Here is an 18,312-nt window from a genome sequence, read left to right on the forward strand (position 1 = left end):
ACTGTATTCAGTTAGTGGGTTTAGTTTTTATCGACTTTTAGCAATAACCCATCATTACCAGGGCAGAAGACACCAGAATGGGCTTCACACATTGTTCCCATGTGTGTATCCGAACCCGGATCTTTGGTGTGACAAATGAATGCTTTAACAACTAAGTTACCCCACTGCCCACAGACTGTATTCATGTAGCAGCCATAAAATTCAGTCATGTGCTGGGATTCGAGCCACACACTTTCTGATCTGAAGTCAGACACCCTATCCACTTGAGCAAAGAGGTTAACCCCGTCAACTAGCTGACATGGTAAGGATGTCATCTGTGGGATAACTCCACACCCTGCTATATTTGAATCAAGTGACTCTTCTACTTGCAAGACCCTTATCGTGTTCCAACTTAATCCTGATGACTCTACAAGCACTTAAGAAAAGAAGTCGTGTTTGAATGTGGTGACATGATGAATCTGTTCATCAGGTAACTTCTGTGAGTGGCATTCTGGAAGTAAGGAACAACAATATTGATAGACTTTCTGAATAACAACTTGTTTCATTTCATGAAGATATTCCCGCTGTCAGACAGGAACGTACACACTTCATCAAGACTAAAAGCCATTGTGTTACTATTTTACTAGGTTTTACTGTTATACCAAAATACACACAGCCCTATATTTCATTGAATTAGAAAAATGACAACGACACATATCACTTGGTAATGCTTAACCAACATGAACAAGGATTGTCTGAAGATCAACCCCCAGGTTACCCAGTGTATTTCAAACCCATTCTATTCTTATAAGAGCTTGATTTAAGGTATCTTAACCTACTTGCACCAGGTGCAACCTCAGAAAAATACTAATTGCATTAGTCAAATTCTAGTAGTAGTGAAAAGTATATGCTGTTGATTAATTAGATGGTTTATTCAGATGTTTACCCAATAAGAAATTGACTTGCACCTGGTGCAAGATAGACTAATAGCTAGGATGGACTTTGTAATATTGGGTTGCAGTATACTTGCACCAGTGCAAGTAACAAAGCACAAAATCAAGCCCTTCTTATGTTCGCAATGTATTGCATCCTCATCCTCCATCCATCCATCCAAGTGTCCTCATCAACACCTAAAACCTTGGTGCAGAATTTTCTTGAGTTACAAGTTATGATCGATTACACCAACAGTCTCTTAAAGTTAAAATATAGTAATGTATAATTTGGATAAAAAAAACGAACACCATAATATAATTATAATTTGTCAGTGATGTCTGCTGTGTAAATGCTGTGTAACAACACCATTAATTATATCTACATTTTCGGTAGTATATTTTATATTTAGCAATATTCCAGCAATATCTAGTGGAGAACACCAGAATTTCGCAGAATCAAACCCAGTCCTTCAGCACGACCAGTGGACACCTTAACCATTTTGCTACCCTACTGAAGTCTGCTTTGGCCCTATCCACATTTTAGAAATATACTGATTTGAAACTCTGATCTGAGGTTTGCTGCACCTCTCCCCATCATCACACTTGCAGATACAGACAAACCTTACCATAAAGATTATACAACATATGTCATATTTGGGATTTCACTTTCTTGGTAAAGTACAAATTCTAGTACTTTTTTTCGGTTGAGTCCCATCCGGGATTCGAACCCGCACCCTCAGAGTCAGGCACCTAATCGCCAGCACACAAAGTCAGCCGCCTAGCCCGCTCAGCCACCGCGACTTCCACAAAAATGAAAGTCGGACAACTGGTAGTCTAGACTGCGTACTTTGTGTACCCCTCTGATGAGTGTAAATTGGCACGGCTCCCACGGCCGAAAGCTATGATTACACGATGCCATTTAGAAAGTGGTCAAATGCAACATATGTCATATTTGGGATTTCACTTTCTTGGTAAAGTACAAATTCTAGTACTTTTTTTCGGCCGTGGGAGCCGTGCCAATTTACACTCATCAGAGGGGTACACAAAGTACGCAGTCTAGACTACCAGTTGTCCGACTTTCATTTTTGTGGAAGTCGCGGTGGCTGAGCGGGCTAGGCGGCTGACTTTGTGTGCTGGCGATTAGGTGCCTGACTCTGAGGGTGCGGGTTCGAATCCCGGATGGGACTCAACCGAAAAAAAGTACTAGAATTTGTACTTTACCAAGAAAGTGAAATCCCAAATATGACATATGTTGCATTTGACCACTTTCTAAATGGCATCGTGTAATCATAGCTTTCGGCCGTGGGAGCCGTGCCAATTTACACTCATCAGAGGGGTACACAAAGTACGCAGTCTAGACTACCAGTTGTCCGACTTTCATTTTTGTGGAAGTCGCGGTGGCTGAGCGGGCTAGGCGGCTGACTTTGTGTGCTGGCGATTAGGTGCCTGACTCTGAGGGTGCGGGTTCGAATCCCGGATGGGACTCAACCGGAAAAAAAGTACTAGAATTTGTACTTTACCAAGAAAGTGAAATCCCAAATATGACATATGTTGCATTTGACCACTTTCTAAATGGCATCGTGTAATCATAAAGATTATAGCACAGATCTCATGAGTATTGATCTGGTCAACTCAGAAAGCATTTTGCGATCTGAATCCAATCCCATCGTAAAAAGTTTAGGTTCTGACAAGAACTACAGTTGATCATGCCCATTTAAAGACACCTGGTCTGTGCCTATCTGAGTCACAGGTATTCGTGTGGAGCTGCAATCTTAAGAATCATTTGCCACTCAACCTAAGGCCCTTCTTCAGACACACTTAACGACCGAGTAAATACCTTTCTTATAGCAACAGCTGTGTCTTTGTATTGATCTACATTTATATTTATTAAAGTGTACTAACACACAGTACACTGAATTTACAATAGCATTGATAGACTTCTTACCATGATAATAAACTATTATCATGAACAGTGAACGTCATTATGACGGCATTGTTATCTCTTTAGAAAGCTAATTGCTAGTCATTGATGACGTTCGGGGGATAAACTATGACTATTTCATGTATGGGGATCATTGATAGTTTGTATAAGTTGTGTTCCTGTACTTTGCAATACCGACTTGAATGTCAACAAGTCATGTACCCACCACAGACGTCAATTTACAGTATGTAAACAAAATGATTCAGGTCGCAAACAATACACATAAAAAACCCATCAAGCTTTTCCAATCATTCCTTCACGTTGCTAGGTTTGAGATAACTTTCAGTCCACAATATAGCCCCACCTCTACCCGAGGTCTCCCTCGCCACCTCTGAAACCCTTTCTCTATTGAAGTCACTCACCTGATGGGCCGATCAACTGGATGACACCACATATAAACACCAGGAGAAAAGTCCTCATTGTATCGGTGGCTAGCTGCTAGGGACTAGATTTGAAAGACAGTGTGATAAACAAGTTCCTTAGGAACCCCTTAGTAAATTCCTCGCTGGCTCAGTTAAACATCCACATAAGTGATACGATTTTTCAAAGGTCTATCTACAATCAAGAACGATCTGATCGCCTTCAACCATTGAGCACGCATGCGCGCCGCTTTCGCTGATGACGTCACGGACGTGATCTTCCGGGTTAAATATAGTTCATAAACACAGGTCGTGATAAACTGCATCAAGTGGACACACCTACCTTTTGAGAGCTTACTAGACCACGAAAGATTTAAAAGTTCGTATCCGTTGCAAGTAGATGTTTACTTCAAAGAGAAATGGACCTCAATGGTTTGAAATAGATCTGTTCAGGGAAACAAACAAGTTCAGAGCTACTTCAGCCGCCGATAATATTCAGGCACTAAATAATATATAAATTATAGTGCCACTCAAACAAGTAATTCCGGTTAATGCATCAATTACAGACTAGATTAGGTTTAATTTGTGTATGGGTGAATGAATTCTCTTAGTTTTAACTGACAAGGAACATTTATTTTGTGTTTCTTTAAGAATATTCGTAAACGAACAATTTATCTGCAAAATTGTCATTATTAAAGTGAGTGATTGTAATGTTACGCCACATTTAGCATTATTCCAGCAATACGGCTAGGAACACCGGAGGTGGGTGTTATAATTGTTTATACACTGCACCCACGTGGAAATAGAACCCAGGTCGTCTTCAGCGGGGCAAGAGAAGAACGATCGAGTTTAACACTGGGCTACCTCAGTCCCAATGGATGATGGTTCTTCGGAGTAAACCAAACAACATTAACTCTTATTTTTCTCATATCCCACAATGATGATTAGAAATCTGGTGATTTAACTTACTACTCGGGTGAAATATGCGTGCCTGTATGCAGACAGTCCGATCAATATGTGTTGGTTACTATTGCAGCCCATGTTTTAGCATGTTATTTAGCTTCACGGGATACCATATGTCATTTGTATTTCCAAACAGAAGACATGTCGAATCTGCACTGACCTGGCTATGTACGCATCAGTTTACTTGACCCAACCCATGTGAGTGCTATATCTACTGTATTCCACACCTACCACAGGAAACATGACGCTAGGATCATGACACATATATCACCTTGTGTGTGTCCTAGGAACGACTGGTTAATGAGTGTTGAGGGTGCTAACCACAGCCCACCCCTATGCTCGCGCGTCCACTTATCATTCAAACAAGTGTAGTTGATCAGATGTTCTGATTGTAAACACGAATATCTTACTCATGGGACTTTGGAGTAGCCTAGAGGTTGAAGCGTTCGCTCGTCGCACTCAACGCCTGGGTTCGTCTCCCTACAACACCCGGGTTCGTCTCAACCCATGAACACAATGTAAAAACTGAATGATGCCCTTTCTTGGTGTCCCCCGCCGTGATATTGATGGAATATTGGGTACAAGCAACGTAAAGCTAAACTACCTCACTCACTCACTTGACTGCTGCATACAGCGTGGCTACTATGTGGTATTTTTCACTTTTGAATGGTATGATAAATTTTTGTTTGACTTTTCAACAAAATCAACACGGCTGCCAATACCAGATTTGAAATCAGTATTGCCAGCTTTCCAAAAGTGTTTATTCGTGCAGTTATATGCTGGAAAAATAAATTCAAAATACCAAGACCTTATTTCAAGTCTCTTTGGTCGATTGGAAAATGAATACGATGAAATAAGACACCTGCTCTTAGGAATTATCGTCTCATATATTGTCGGTCATATTTAGTGCAGCCACGACAAATTACCTGAACAGATCCGGGGTGGGAGTGATCTTCATCAGCCCATGCTAGTCGGAAGATCTGACTAACGGGATCACGTGGTCTGGCTTATTGACTCGAACTGCCACACATGTGACCGAATCCCAATGGCGTATATTGATGTTCATGATGTCAATCACTGGACTGCCTGCTCCTGACTCGATTATTTACAGACAACCGTCATCTAGCTGGAGTGCAACGCTAAACAACTATCAAACCAACAAAAAAGAACTTGTCATCCATAAAGTTGTCAAGACTCGATTATTTACCACCCACCTGGATTTAGTTGGGACATTGATAAGTGCTTCGTTAAACAAACATACGACAACTGTGAGAATGTAAATAACTTTGCTGGTAAATAACGCTATGCAGGTAAATAACTTCGCTCAGTGAGATGTCATGAATCTCGCAGGTATACCCAGCACCCATTTAAGTGAGGGAACGTGACATATACTGTTGTTTCCTTGTTCAAGGGGCGGTGGAGTAACCTAGTGGTTAAAGCGTTCGCTCGTCACGCCGAAGACCCGGGTTCGATTCCCCACATGGGTACAATGTGTGAAGCCCATTTTCTGGTGTCCCCCGCCGTGATATAGCTGGAATATTGCTAAAAGCGGCGTAAAACCAAACTCGCTCACTCCTTGTTCAAACACAAAGCCCAGAAAATCAAATTGATCTGTCCCACCCCTGTGTCCGTCCAGTCACATTATTTTGTTTTGCGGACATTACTGTAATATTATACGTCCGCTTTACATACACACTGACTGCTGTTTGTTCGTTTGTGGAATGTATACACGTTCAAAATTGTTGGCATTCAGATAATTTGTTTTAACTCTGAAATATTACAAACGCTTTAAAATAAAAGTTAGATTTCTCAAAACTCATCGACACAACAAGGTCGCCAAATAACATCTGCCACAAGATACAGACTACAGTGAAACTGCATCACAATGTTTTGCACGACAGTGTAATGTCACTTGATACTATGCCATCAGACATCATTAATATCTTTGGGTGAAGTTGGTTATCTCACAGAGGATATGATATGAGTGTCCATGTCATGCTATATTTACGACATAAGTGACTAAATGTTGGTATTTAACGAGCGAGAGACGTTGAAACCCAACTACGTTTTCCCGTTTTTCATGGAATGTCTGTGCAGATGTCACTATATATGTCATTCGAAATGGTGGTGGGGAGTTGGCATGGCTACAGCGATAGAGACTGGCAAGACATGTGACAGACCTCGAAGCGGTCATGGCCACCACGTTCACCCGACTTGTTTCCCACCGAGCACCTGTGGGACCATCTTGATAGAGAGCTGAGAAGACGTCCCAACCTGCCAACCAATCGGGTGCTGGAGAATGCCGTATACGATACGTGGCACTGCATACCAGCTAACGTCATCAGACGTTTGACGTCATCTATGCGAAGACGTTGCCAACTGCGCATTCTTGCCAGAGGAGGTCACAAGGCGTACTTACGACGCCTGTCGAGCCCCAGTCACAGACAGTGCCAACATACTGGACACTTTTGATATAACAGTGACGTTTTGTACTCCCAGTGTTTAACAGTAACTGTAAATTATGTTTTTTTCAAATGCCTTACCGGAGTCCGGTGACTCGCTTGTCTCGCGGCTTTGAATGCGATTTCGTACATCGTACTCTCAATAAACTTGTCATGGGAATAAACTTCGATATAACTTTTCGAACTCGCTCCAAGAAATCCCATTTATGTTCATAATATTCTTGGTATTTTTCAGTATTTTGGATATTTCATCACACATTGCAAATATGACAGATGTCTTCTCAGTGTTCAGTGCCAATAGTGTTGGCGTATGTTACGTGCAGCGTTCATAAAATCTCAAAATATGGCTTACCTAAACACAAGCCCATACAGACTTTCTTTCTTTGCTTGTTGTTAAACGCGGACTCAGCTGTAGGACGGCTGTCTGTAAACAGTCGAGTCTGGATCAGACAATCCAGTGAACCTTTGAGCATCAGTCTCCAAAACTGGAATACGATGACGCGAGTCTGACCACCAATAGGCACAGGTTGCTGAAGGCAGTTCTAGGTCTTATGTATAATCAAGTTGAGACTGATCGAACCGCAAATTTGTGGATGTCATTTTTGACTGACATAGGCTGATCCAGATACCGTTCGTACGTCCCGCCGAAGACCCGGGTTCGATTCCTCAGATGGGTACAACGCGTGAACTAATTCTGGTTTCCCCCGCTGTGATATGGCGGGAATTTTGTTTAAAGCGGCGCAAAATTAGTCTCATTCACTTTGATGATAATAAGATTATCATCACTCGTTCGGCATTATTGATTTCACCATTACAGTAGTGAGAACAATACGATCTATGCTGTATGGGAGAATGATTTTGAGGTTCTGCCAAATTTGCAATACATTTTTCCATACTGATATGCGCTGTGTGAAGCAGTCATGTTACAGTATTCCATAATTACGTCTCCACTTACTACGGGATTGTATATCTGTGATCTTAATAACATTAAATATTGTGATTCGCTGCTTATCTTCAGAAGCTGGTACAACAGGCAAGGAATACAAAGTATTAGAAATGGTTTACGTGAAGATGAAAGCTCTGATTCTAAATGCGATTTATGTAATGTAACGGAAGATGAAAAGCATATTTTATATAATTGTCCAAAGTATCAAACTCTTCGTGATGATGCACATATTATTTTCTAGCACAATAGAAATATCAATGGGTTAATATCTTTCATGATTTCCAGTGATCATACATTCATGGCAGATATGTTTACAATGTGTTTCGAATTGGAGGAAAAATCCTTTGATAGCACGTGTATATATTCATGTATTCAATGCACTGTATTACGGGTCAACGGGCCTTGAAACAGTAAACAAGTGAATTGATTTGATATTGAATTGAATAGAATAATCATATTATAAGATATGATATTCTGGAGATTCTTCCTCGGGGTGGACAGTAAGTCACCAAACTTATCAGTTCGGGGACATATGGGCTGGACTACCCCATTTACGAGCTAGAAATGCCATGACTATGGCATCAACTACAAAACTGTGACATTAATCGACTGAGTAGTAAAGTCAGTTTGTGGTCACGAAACTTTCGTAAATAATGGGCTAATAATTTTTCCTACACTTATCAATTCGCAGCAGTTGCCTGTTTTGGACTTAATCAATTTAGAACCCTATGCAACATATGTCATATTTGGGATTTCACTTCCTCAGTAAAGTACAAATTCTAGTACTTTTTTGTTGAGTCCCATCCGGGATTCGAACCTGCACCCTCAGAGTCAGGCACCTGACTCTGAGGGTGTCTGACTCTGGTGCCCGAGTCTGAGGGTGCGGGTTCGAATCCCGGATGGGACTCAACCAAAAAAGTACCAGAATTTGTACTTTACTGAGAAAGTGAAATCCCAAATATCACATATGTTGTATTTGACCACTTTCTAAATGGCATCGTGTAATCTTAGAACCCTCTGTTGTAAATTACATTAAGGCCTAGCTTTTATCGAATGGTCACCATTATGTAAACTGTGGAATGACAGAGGGCGTCTCAAAGGCAACAAACAAACACACAGACTCACTTAATACTTAATACCATATGCTCAACTTATCGTGCAAAGATCTCACCAAAGTTCACTTGCAAAATTGTGTACAGGTGTTTTAATTCTTGAAATAGCGACTGGGAGATTCTCACGATCAGTGTGTCCCTTTGGACGAAAGAATTTGTAAAATGTGTGACATGAAATCCACTCTCTAACTCTTTGCAAATTTTATTCCGCTTTAATATATAATTTATGGAAATACGTTATCTCCTTGGAGCCCTATTTTCCCGGATCTCTCTCCACTGAAAAAGTTTGTTACAACCCCCTGTATAATTAAATCACTATATACCAACCGTTAGCTGGCTTTCACCAAAGTGTGTGTGTGTGTGTGTGTGTGTGTGTGTGTGTGTGTGTGTGTGTGTGTGTGTGTGTGTGTGTGTGTGTGTGTATTTAGGCACGTCAGTTTCTGTAACATTTACTTTTGTTACCTGTAGTATTCAATAATATGTTCATGTTGTAGCCTATCTATGCATGACTGCAGTATGTAAGTGTATGTACGTTGGTATGGATTTGATTGATCTGTGGATGGTTGGATGCATGCACTTATGTAGGTGTTTCTGTGGGTTTGGGGATAATTATACCCAGCATCAGCCTATTATTGTACGAATGTGTGATTGTGTGAGTGTATGCGCGCGAGTGTGCCTGTATGTGTGCGTGTCTGTGATGTGGGGTTGGTTGTTTGGATATGTATGTGTTAGTGTGCGTGTGTGAGTTTGTGCGCGCAAGCCTGCCTGTATGTATGTGTGTGTGTGTGTGTTTGTGTGTGTGTGTGTGTGTGTTTGTGTGTGTGTGTGTATGTGTGCCTGTATGTCTGTGCCTATATGTTCCAACGTATATATGTCTGTCGGTCAGTACGTATGTGTCTGCATGTACTTACTTAAATGAAGTTCTAACTATTTTATTCATTTGAATATTTTACACATATTCAATCAATCAAGTATCCCCAACTGGTCAGGTACTACCTGTTTGGAAATCTTGTACCACAGCACGCAACACTCAAATAAAATAATGTTCTTCTTCTTATATGTCTTATATGTATATGAAACAAACCTACTTCAGAACCTTGAGAAAAATCTAGAATTGTGGGCGGAGAGGTTTTGTTCAAGGTTTGTGGGACAGACAAGTACCTTTCCTCACATCCTGATTCCGGTTTTTACCCGGAACGGGAACAGAAGGTCCTGATACGTGCAAGCGTTCCAAGCTTCGCGCAGCGCATATCGTAAACAGTTTGTTTAATGAATGGGTAACCCACTGTTCGGAGCTTTCCATGGAGCAGGATACGAACGAAGTGCTCTCCCTTGTCCCAGCGCCCTCTAGCGTCGTCTGCAAATGCGAGGAATATTTGGTTGTGTAAGGATGGCAGAGAAATTTCTTCCCCACTACGCAGAAGGTGAAGTAGTGAAAGGATTTGGTCGTGGCAGCAAGGAGCTCGGTATTCCAACAGGTATAGTGATGTCATACGTCCATGAGGAATATACTCAGAAATGTAAAAACTCGGTCAATGCCAGTGATACAACTGCTATGGGAAATTCCGAAATTTCTAGATAAGTCATAAGATAGTTTTGTCATTGTGATTGAATGAGATACGTAAGGCCAGCCCTATTATTGTAAAATACAAGTACATGTATATCTGTTTTACTCATGGTTATTACTGAGACATATCCCAGTCTTAAACTCTCGTTTAGTATGATATGTGGAGACCATGCGAAATTAAGCATTATCATTATGTAAACATCGGTTGTATATAGTATATAGCTTTAATGTTCTGATAAGTGTTAATACTCTTTTGTGACTTTTGTTAAACTGAGTCTTTATTTGTATCACTAATCAGAGGCCTAACCGTGTTACTCCCTTGTCAAAAACAAACTCATGTTTACCTTTGAAACACGTTTCTGAGGGTCCTGAGTGGGTAGCAGGTCAACTAGAAATGTCAGTGCTAGCAGGAATTGACTTTGTATATGACATAGAGAAGTTTTCATTAGCATCATTATTATACAATCATGTGTTCTACAGAACATTAAAACTTTAATATCCCTAAGTGAGCTGAATTTGACATTCTGGTGATTTCTACGATTGCATTTCTAGTGCTATTTTGGGGAAGAACATTCGCAATCAGAGTGCAGACAGTTTCATTGGTAGGGCTGATGCCAAGTTCCTGTTGTGAGACGTTTTATTAAAAATTGAAACCCAGTAGTTAAAGTAATGTAAAGAGCAAATAAACATCAATATTATGTCCATGAGATCGTTAATACCACTTCAGATGCAAAAGCAATTGCCTATATGACAAAAAAAAAATAACAAGCAAAATTCAGCAAGATATGTCATCTGCTAGTGACAGGTTATGTATAAAACAGGAAGACATGTAATCAAAACACTCCCTTGCTGTGCAGAGGGAGAAGTTTGGCTCATCATCGAAAACACATACAAAATATCCCCGGATGTGGTAAGCGGCTCTAGTTTCGCCAATAAGATGTCATCAATGCTATTTTTGTGGGAAACACATGATATTTTTGTGTGCAATAGATGAATAAAAATTACATTTTTGTCTTACATCGTCGAAAACCCCTAACAACAGGATGAGATGATATATATAAAGATGTATCTTGCCAGTTTCTTTCCTGTTCATGTGTCTTTAACTAACCCCAAAATACTGACTACTTACTAAAGGCTCCAGATTTGACTGCCTTGCATGTCCCCCAGTGAAGACCCTTATCTATTAACCACTTCTTTGTCAAACCGTTGCAGAGTAACAGGTAGCTGTGTTTAGAATGCTTGTGATGACTAAGCAGATTTTCATTTTGTCAAATCGAAATACAAGCAAACTAGTACTAAGTAGTTCTAACCTAAAAGATTAAAGGGACCCCTCGTAATTTTAAATCTTGCCAGTGACTTTATTTTCCCTAAATATACATGTAGTTATTTTGCAAAACCACCTATCTAGAATGAACTGTGGATGAGTTAGATATGATTAATGACACCTGTCCTTCTGTTATCCTGACGGAAAAGTTTGAATGCCATATTTAGACATAATTATTTGGTCTTAATAGAAACATATCAATGAAATCATCAAATCCTTTAACAAACATATAAGCCCATTTCTGGTGTATTCCACTGTGATTAACTAAAAGCGGCATAAAATGTCACACTCTCACTCGCTCAATCATGTATTCAGAACTGTATCAGTTTCCCTTGTTCCTTTGCATTTCAACTGCCTTCATGTCATACCACAAAAGCATTTGGGGTTGGAATATAGACCACCACTAACTGTCATAACAGTTGTTTCATGTCAGTCACTGGATTGTGTTGTCCAGGCTATGGTTTACCTGTAGTCTGATTTATCTGGAATGTTACTCAACATACCTTGAAATAATGGTGACAATGTGCTGCGACTGTGAAATTATATTTTTTTTTTATGATGATGACTGGATAAGCCTACATACAGTCTCGGATATATCCAAGCCAACAAACTTGACCTTGTCTTTTTTTATAAAATTAATTCTTTAAATCATTAACATTTCTGTCACTTTTTACACATAATTTATGTGAATCGTGATGGACAAAATTCAGGATTGCAGATATGCAGACTTGGCTGTACAATATGTCATCCCATGTAGCGAGTTATCCCACTCTTTGTGCTTCTGGGAACCTCCAGTGCCTCGGCTCACCTTTCCAAACTTGGCCAAACTTTCCCCTGGCTAAACCTTCCACAGGGAAACTTTGCCCTTGGAAAACTTCAGCCAGAATTTCCCCCGTTTGTTATAAGAGCAAAGGTGGAGAAGTGGCCTTGCTAGGGCAGAATCTCCCCCTTTGATATAAGAGTAATTGCGGGGAAGAAGTAATCTACCTAGGCCAAAATCTCCCCCTCTCTTTCCCCTCCCCATTTTATGGAAAACAGAACAAGATATCCAAGTTTAAAAAGGGGGGACACTTGATTGGGGGGCGCCTTGGCTCAGCCCAAACTTTCCCAGGGGCATGAATATCCTAGGATAAAACTTCCATGTGGAAAGTTTGGACATTCATCTGTTTATATCTGATAATAATGAAAATGTATGTATTTTGTCAGCCAACTTCCCCGAAAATGTAGTGGAGAAGCTTCCAGCCGATATGCCAACAGGAGTGTACTATGGCTGGGCCAATGTTGACGGGGGTGAAGTACACAAGATGTGTATGAGTGTGGGCTGGAATCCATACTACAAGAACACCAAGAAGACAATGGTAAGTCAGGGCTCCAGTTACAGTTTTGTTGCTTGCACCCATGCAACCCAATATTACAAAACACAGCCTAGTTATTTATCTAACTTGCACCAGGTGCAAGTTAATTTTTAGAAATAAATCAACACTAAATCTGACATTATAAGCTTAATTATGCCAGCTAATTTTTCTTCAAGCTTGAATAAGCAGCATATTTCCGTAATTCTATATTGCAGTATAAGTGCAACTAGAATTTGGCTCGTGCAACTAAGTTTTTATCTGAGGTTGCACTAGGTGCAAGTAGGTTAACATCTTTTAAATCGGGCCCTGTAAGTGGGAGGGATGTGTTCACCTAACTCTGTATATTAGCAAGCACTGTGGGATGCCCTGTAATGAATTATGTAGGCCCCACCAGTTATTTAATGGTCATATGGTGAACTGTGAGGTAGGTTATGGATGGAGATGGATGTCAAGCACCTGTTCTGAAATATCGTATTGTAATGATATAGAATGTGAAAACTGGATGTCAGCTGTCTGCTCATTCATAATACAATTCCAGCACAGTTACTTGAGATGTAAATAATTCACAAAAAAAGTGGTGTCTGTAAATACTGTGTTGAAGATGGATATGATGACTCAGTTTGTTTTCATTTTCCAAAGGCAAGAGAGTTAACATACATGACATAGAAATCTGCATTGAGTGCTCACAAGTCTATAGAACGAAATTTAAAAAATAGATATGATACTGAAAATAAAAATATAATACTATTTGCATATTACCAAAATCTTCACAAGAAGATTGAAGTGCTCCTTAGTCTTCAAATACAGATCATTACAGTATTTCACTAGTTAATGAAAACTCTTGTTTCCTGTAATGATCCTTTAAAGGAGTTATTGCTTGTCCTCTTCAACCTTAGTTTTGTAGATCAAGGTAAAACCCTGTCTTCATCTATAACAAGTTTGAAAATAGGTTTGATTCGGACTCTTTTTGTGTGTTTTGAGATGTTGCAGAACACTTGCTGTATTTTCAGGAAACACATATAATGCACAAGTTCCAGGATGATTTTTATGGCTCAAGACTGAAGGTTGTGATGGTTGGCTACATCCGCCCTATGTCAACATTTGCTTCTCTAGGTGAGATCTCCCTTCTTGATACAGCCAACATTTGTTCCTGTTACCATGGGGTCAGAATATGATGGCGAATCCTGCTAATGTCTTTGTGTTAGAAGTAGCAGCTGCATTAGTTGTGAACTTAAAGGAAACATTTGGACCAGTTGAAAGCCAGTCTGCACTCACATGCTTTTCTCCAAGTCATGAAAAGTTCCCTCCCTTAGTTGTGTCAGGATCTGCTGAGATTTTGAGGCCCTGTTTGTTATTTTAGTTTATGCCTAGCTTATCAATGTGTTCATTCTGAGATCATCCACCAGACAAGCAAGTTTGTGTCCGAACCATGCAATTGTCCATTGCAAATATGTTTGCAATGAAAATACATAGATTTGACTTGACCGAGTCTCAAACTGTATATCCAGATAAATATTGTAGGTTGTGCAGTTTATCAGACAATCAGTTAAGTGATTTGGTAGTAACAATTATTAGTTTCCAATATTTCTGATGGATAAAGCTATTCTCTATACAGATTGTTGTCTAGCAATCAGATGCACAGCGCTATTTCTGGTAACAGCTTGCGATTATCCCCAATTAGTTCAGTGATCAGTGAATCAGCCGTCAGCTGCTTATAGTAATAAGTTGTATCTCTTCACTGTGTCCTGTTTCTTTGTCTGGTACCATCTGCTGTCACTTACTTTCATGGGGTCATCTCAGTTTCAAAACTGACTGGGCATGACTATGAGGACATTCATAGGCGTTACATTCCAAAAACCGCCCATTACTATTCTCTCCACAGTATATGTTCATCATCAAACATTAACGTCAAAAATAATTTTGTCAAGTTCTTAGAACATGTTTATTCTGGTCCTGTTACCACCGTGTGAAAATGGCAACTGAAATGACTTTTGTACCACCTAATGATGGGTCGCATGCCATTTATGCTGAAACAAAACATGATCTGGTCCTGTTAGCACTGTGTGAAAATGGCAACAGAAATGACTTTTGTAACACCTAATGATGGGTCGCATGCCATTTATGCTGAAACAAAACATGATCTGGTCCTGTCAGCACTGTGTGCCATTTATGCTTCCTCTTCTTCTTTTCTTCCTCTTCTTCTTCTTCCCCTTCTCCTTCCTCTTCTTTTCTTCTTCTTTTTCAACTTCTTACCCTTCTTTTTTTCTTCTTTTCTTCTTCCTCTTCTTCTTTTCTTCCTCTTTTTCTTCTTCAAACTGACTGGCCAGGGCATATGGAAAAATTCTATATTTTATTCAAACTGAGGACTTATTGAAAGTAATATTTTCAACATTGAAGTTTCATTCAGTGCAAAAGTGTATAACTAGGTTAGTTAAGTGGGTGATGAGTTAGCCAAATGGTTAGAGCAGTCACTCGTCATGCCACAAAGGTCTCATGGCATTCTTTCTTACCAATATCTATATGTGCCTGCTCAGACGAAGTTACTCAGGGGTTAAAAAATCCGATCACATGACACCCGGGACATGTCAGTTTTCATGTTGGGCAGTCAAATAATGTTATTTTGCTTGTCCATAGGTCACTGGACTATTTTTGCTTATTGTTTCAAACTGCAAATAAATTTGTTTTTCTTTTGTATCTGCTATAACTGTAGCTATTAAATTTCACAATGATAATAAAGTAGAGCTTTCTTTGCTATTTATCACTTCTTGATAAAAGTCCAATAAGCATTCACATCAAATACCATGTTGATTTACTTTTGTCATATTTACATCATCATGATTATGTCATAAAAAACAGGGCAGATTAGCAGACAAGTTACTTTCTTAAGGTCACTTGTCCTGTGGCAAGTGGCTTTAGAAAAAATATTTTAAACCACTGCCATAAATTCTTATGTCATAATCCTGATGCATCACTTTTCTTTTTTTTTGAAAATATACAAGTTAAGGAAAACAAGTTATGTCTTAATTGTTATTTATTAATTCATTTTTTGGCGCAGTCAGCAATATTCCAGACAATCCAGTGATCAACATCATGAGCATCGGTTTAGGCAAATTCCATTAGTTGCTTTTTACGACAAGCATGGGTTGCTTAAGACCAGTTTAAACCTGGATCCTCATGTATTGCATAGATGTGGAATGTTATGTAGAGTCTACATCAATTTTCTCTCCTTGCGATAAATGAGAACTCGTTCTCCTTGAAATTGAATGGTTCATGTTTGACTTACCAGCTTTGAGAATGTCAGTCAAACTATCACATGTTATTCTTGATGTTTCAGATGAATTGATAACTGCAATAAAAAACGATATATCAGAATCGGACAGAAAGCTAGAGGAGCCCAAGATGCAGCACTATAAAGTCAACAACTTCTTTGCATCGTCTTGATGATAACTTCCTGTAGACACCTCACACAGTCTCATCCAATCAGAACTTTACAGCCTTTATGTATCACGGCATGAAAATATCAAACCACCCATTGTAGGTCATTTCCGTCTATTCAAGTTTGTTTCCTGGTCATCACGATTTGGAAAGTTGGTCTGAAGAAACTGGCTGGCTATTCTTGAAACATTAATAACCTACAAACATCTTAATCCCATTCTTAAGACACCGACTAATATCAAAGTAGAATTCTTAAGGCTACGTGAACGTTTTCCAAGAATAAGGGCCCAGAACCCTGAAATGTTTTTAACTGCACAATATTTATCTTAGAGACATTTGTACTACTGGGAAATACTAAGTGATGTACAAAGAATCTGTCACAATATTATTGTTAGTGCCTTTTTATCATTCAATTTGGAACTGTCCTTTTATATTTGTTTTTGAGATTTGAAAATCAGGCATGCTGGCTTGACAGACTTGTTTTGCTTGTTACAAGAATGGAGAAAACTTTCATGCTGATTGTTTGGTTAGAATGATATGCTCTGGTCAGAGTGCTTTTTTGGGTTTTATTTTTTTTGAGATTTTCATTGGCAGGTGGACATGTGTCATCAGGAATAGTGTTTCCCAGATGCTAATATTTTGCATTTTGACAACCTGGATATTATATTTTGCTATGTTGTTAGGGACAAAATACTGAAAACATGTATTCTTCAAAAGATAAAGTCAATATTCCATGAAAGTGTTATTCCTCTTTATGCCAAATCAACCTTGAGATGGCATCAATGAGGTCAATATCAGAAATGTGTGATGTTCGGATCATTTGGGTTTTTTTGTGCCTAATAAGAGTTTTGTCTTATTTTGTCATAACTAGTGATATTTCTTTCCAAAATGTTTGACTTCAAATTTTGTGTTTACTGTACAGGTGTAACTGATTTGGATATGACTGTACAGGTGTAACTGATTTGTCCACAACTGTACAGGTATGACTGATTTGAATATGACTGTACAGGTGTAACTGATTACATATGACTGAATAGGTGTCACTGATTTGTCCATAACTGTACAGGTGTAACTGATTAAATATGACTGTACAGGTAAAACTGATTTAGGACAACTGTAAAAGTGCAAATGATTTTTCCATAACCATACAGGTGAAACTGATTCATATTTGACGGTACAGGTGTAACTGAATTGTCCCCAACTGTATGGTTGTACCCGGTAATGAATTAGTCACAACTGTACAGGTGTACCCGGTAACTGATTAGGCAAAAACTGTACATTCCTAACTGCTAAATCACAACCGTACAGATGTAACTGTTTTGTGGACAGCAGTACAGATGTAACAGATAAGTCACGACCGTACAGGTGTACCTGGTAAGCCATGTCTGTACAATGGTTACAGATGTATGTATGACTGTACAAGAATAACTGATTTGTCATGACAGTAAGGTGTAACTGATTTAGCAATGTCAACACCGAGCCCAAGAATGTGTGCGATCTTACACAGCAGAATCTCTTTAAATTTAGGTGCATTTAATATAATTCAAGATGCTAAGCATCTCATAAGTATATTAGCCAATGATCTCAAAGGTGATACAGGTATGCAGACTGAAAAAGTTTGAATAAGTTGTATAAAGGTCTGTTCATTATTACAGGTATTTATGTAGGAAAGGATCAGTTTGATCACCATGCTGTAATGTTGTCATTATGTTTGGAACGTTAGCCCATTACATGAACACAAGTGACCTTACGTCAAATGATCAAGGTGTTAAAACTATTACAGATAACAATTTCAATGATGAAATGAAGTTGTCTTTTTTCAGTGAATTTTCACTATCATGGAAATGTCAGTTGAAATAGCATTCAGCCTATGATTTAATAAATTTAATTCAAATAA

General features: G+C 39.1%; 2 protein-coding genes across 2 annotated transcripts in view; one reads left to right on the plus strand and one right to left on the minus strand.

The window, feature by feature from the left end:
- The window catches only part of LOC137259289 (disintegrin and metalloproteinase domain-containing protein 10-like), a 51,318-nt gene extending 47,821 nt beyond the window's left edge, over nucleotides 1-3,497 (minus strand). The window contains exon 1 of the mRNA XM_067796923.1: nucleotides 3,255-3,497. Coding sequence (XP_067653024.1) covers nucleotides 3,255-3,312 — 58 coding nt within the window. The 5' untranslated portion in view covers nucleotides 3,313-3,497. The remainder of the gene's footprint in view (nucleotides 1-3,254) is intronic.
- A 6,559-nt stretch (nucleotides 3,498-10,056) lies between these two features.
- On the plus strand, nucleotides 10,057-18,312 carry LOC137259299 (riboflavin kinase-like). Its single transcript, XM_067796932.1, has 4 exons — nucleotides 10,057-10,212; nucleotides 12,832-12,983; nucleotides 13,991-14,093; nucleotides 16,315-18,312. Exons 1-4 carry the CDS (start codon nucleotides 10,098-10,100, stop codon nucleotides 16,419-16,421), a joined length of 477 nt encoding a protein of 158 aa, XP_067653033.1. The 5' UTR covers nucleotides 10,057-10,097; the 3' UTR covers nucleotides 16,422-18,312.

This window comes from Haliotis asinina, chromosome 13 (assembly GCF_037392515.1).
Source record: "Haliotis asinina isolate JCU_RB_2024 chromosome 13, JCU_Hal_asi_v2, whole genome shotgun sequence".
Taxonomy (NCBI): domain Eukaryota; kingdom Metazoa; phylum Mollusca; class Gastropoda; order Lepetellida; family Haliotidae; genus Haliotis; species Haliotis asinina.

Coding starts and splice junctions, on each gene's coding strand:
- LOC137259299 (XM_067796932.1), top strand. CDS start 10,098: ATGCGAGGAATATTTGGTTGTGTAAGGATGGCAGAGAAATTTCTTCCC. Junction 10,213..12,831: donor GGAGCTCGGTATTCCAACAG/GTATAGTGATGT, acceptor GTATTTTGTCAG/CCAACTTCCCCGAAAATGTA. Junction 14,094..16,314: donor GTCAACATTTGCTTCTCTAG/GTGAGATCTCCC, acceptor TTGATGTTTCAG/ATGAATTGATAACTGCAATA.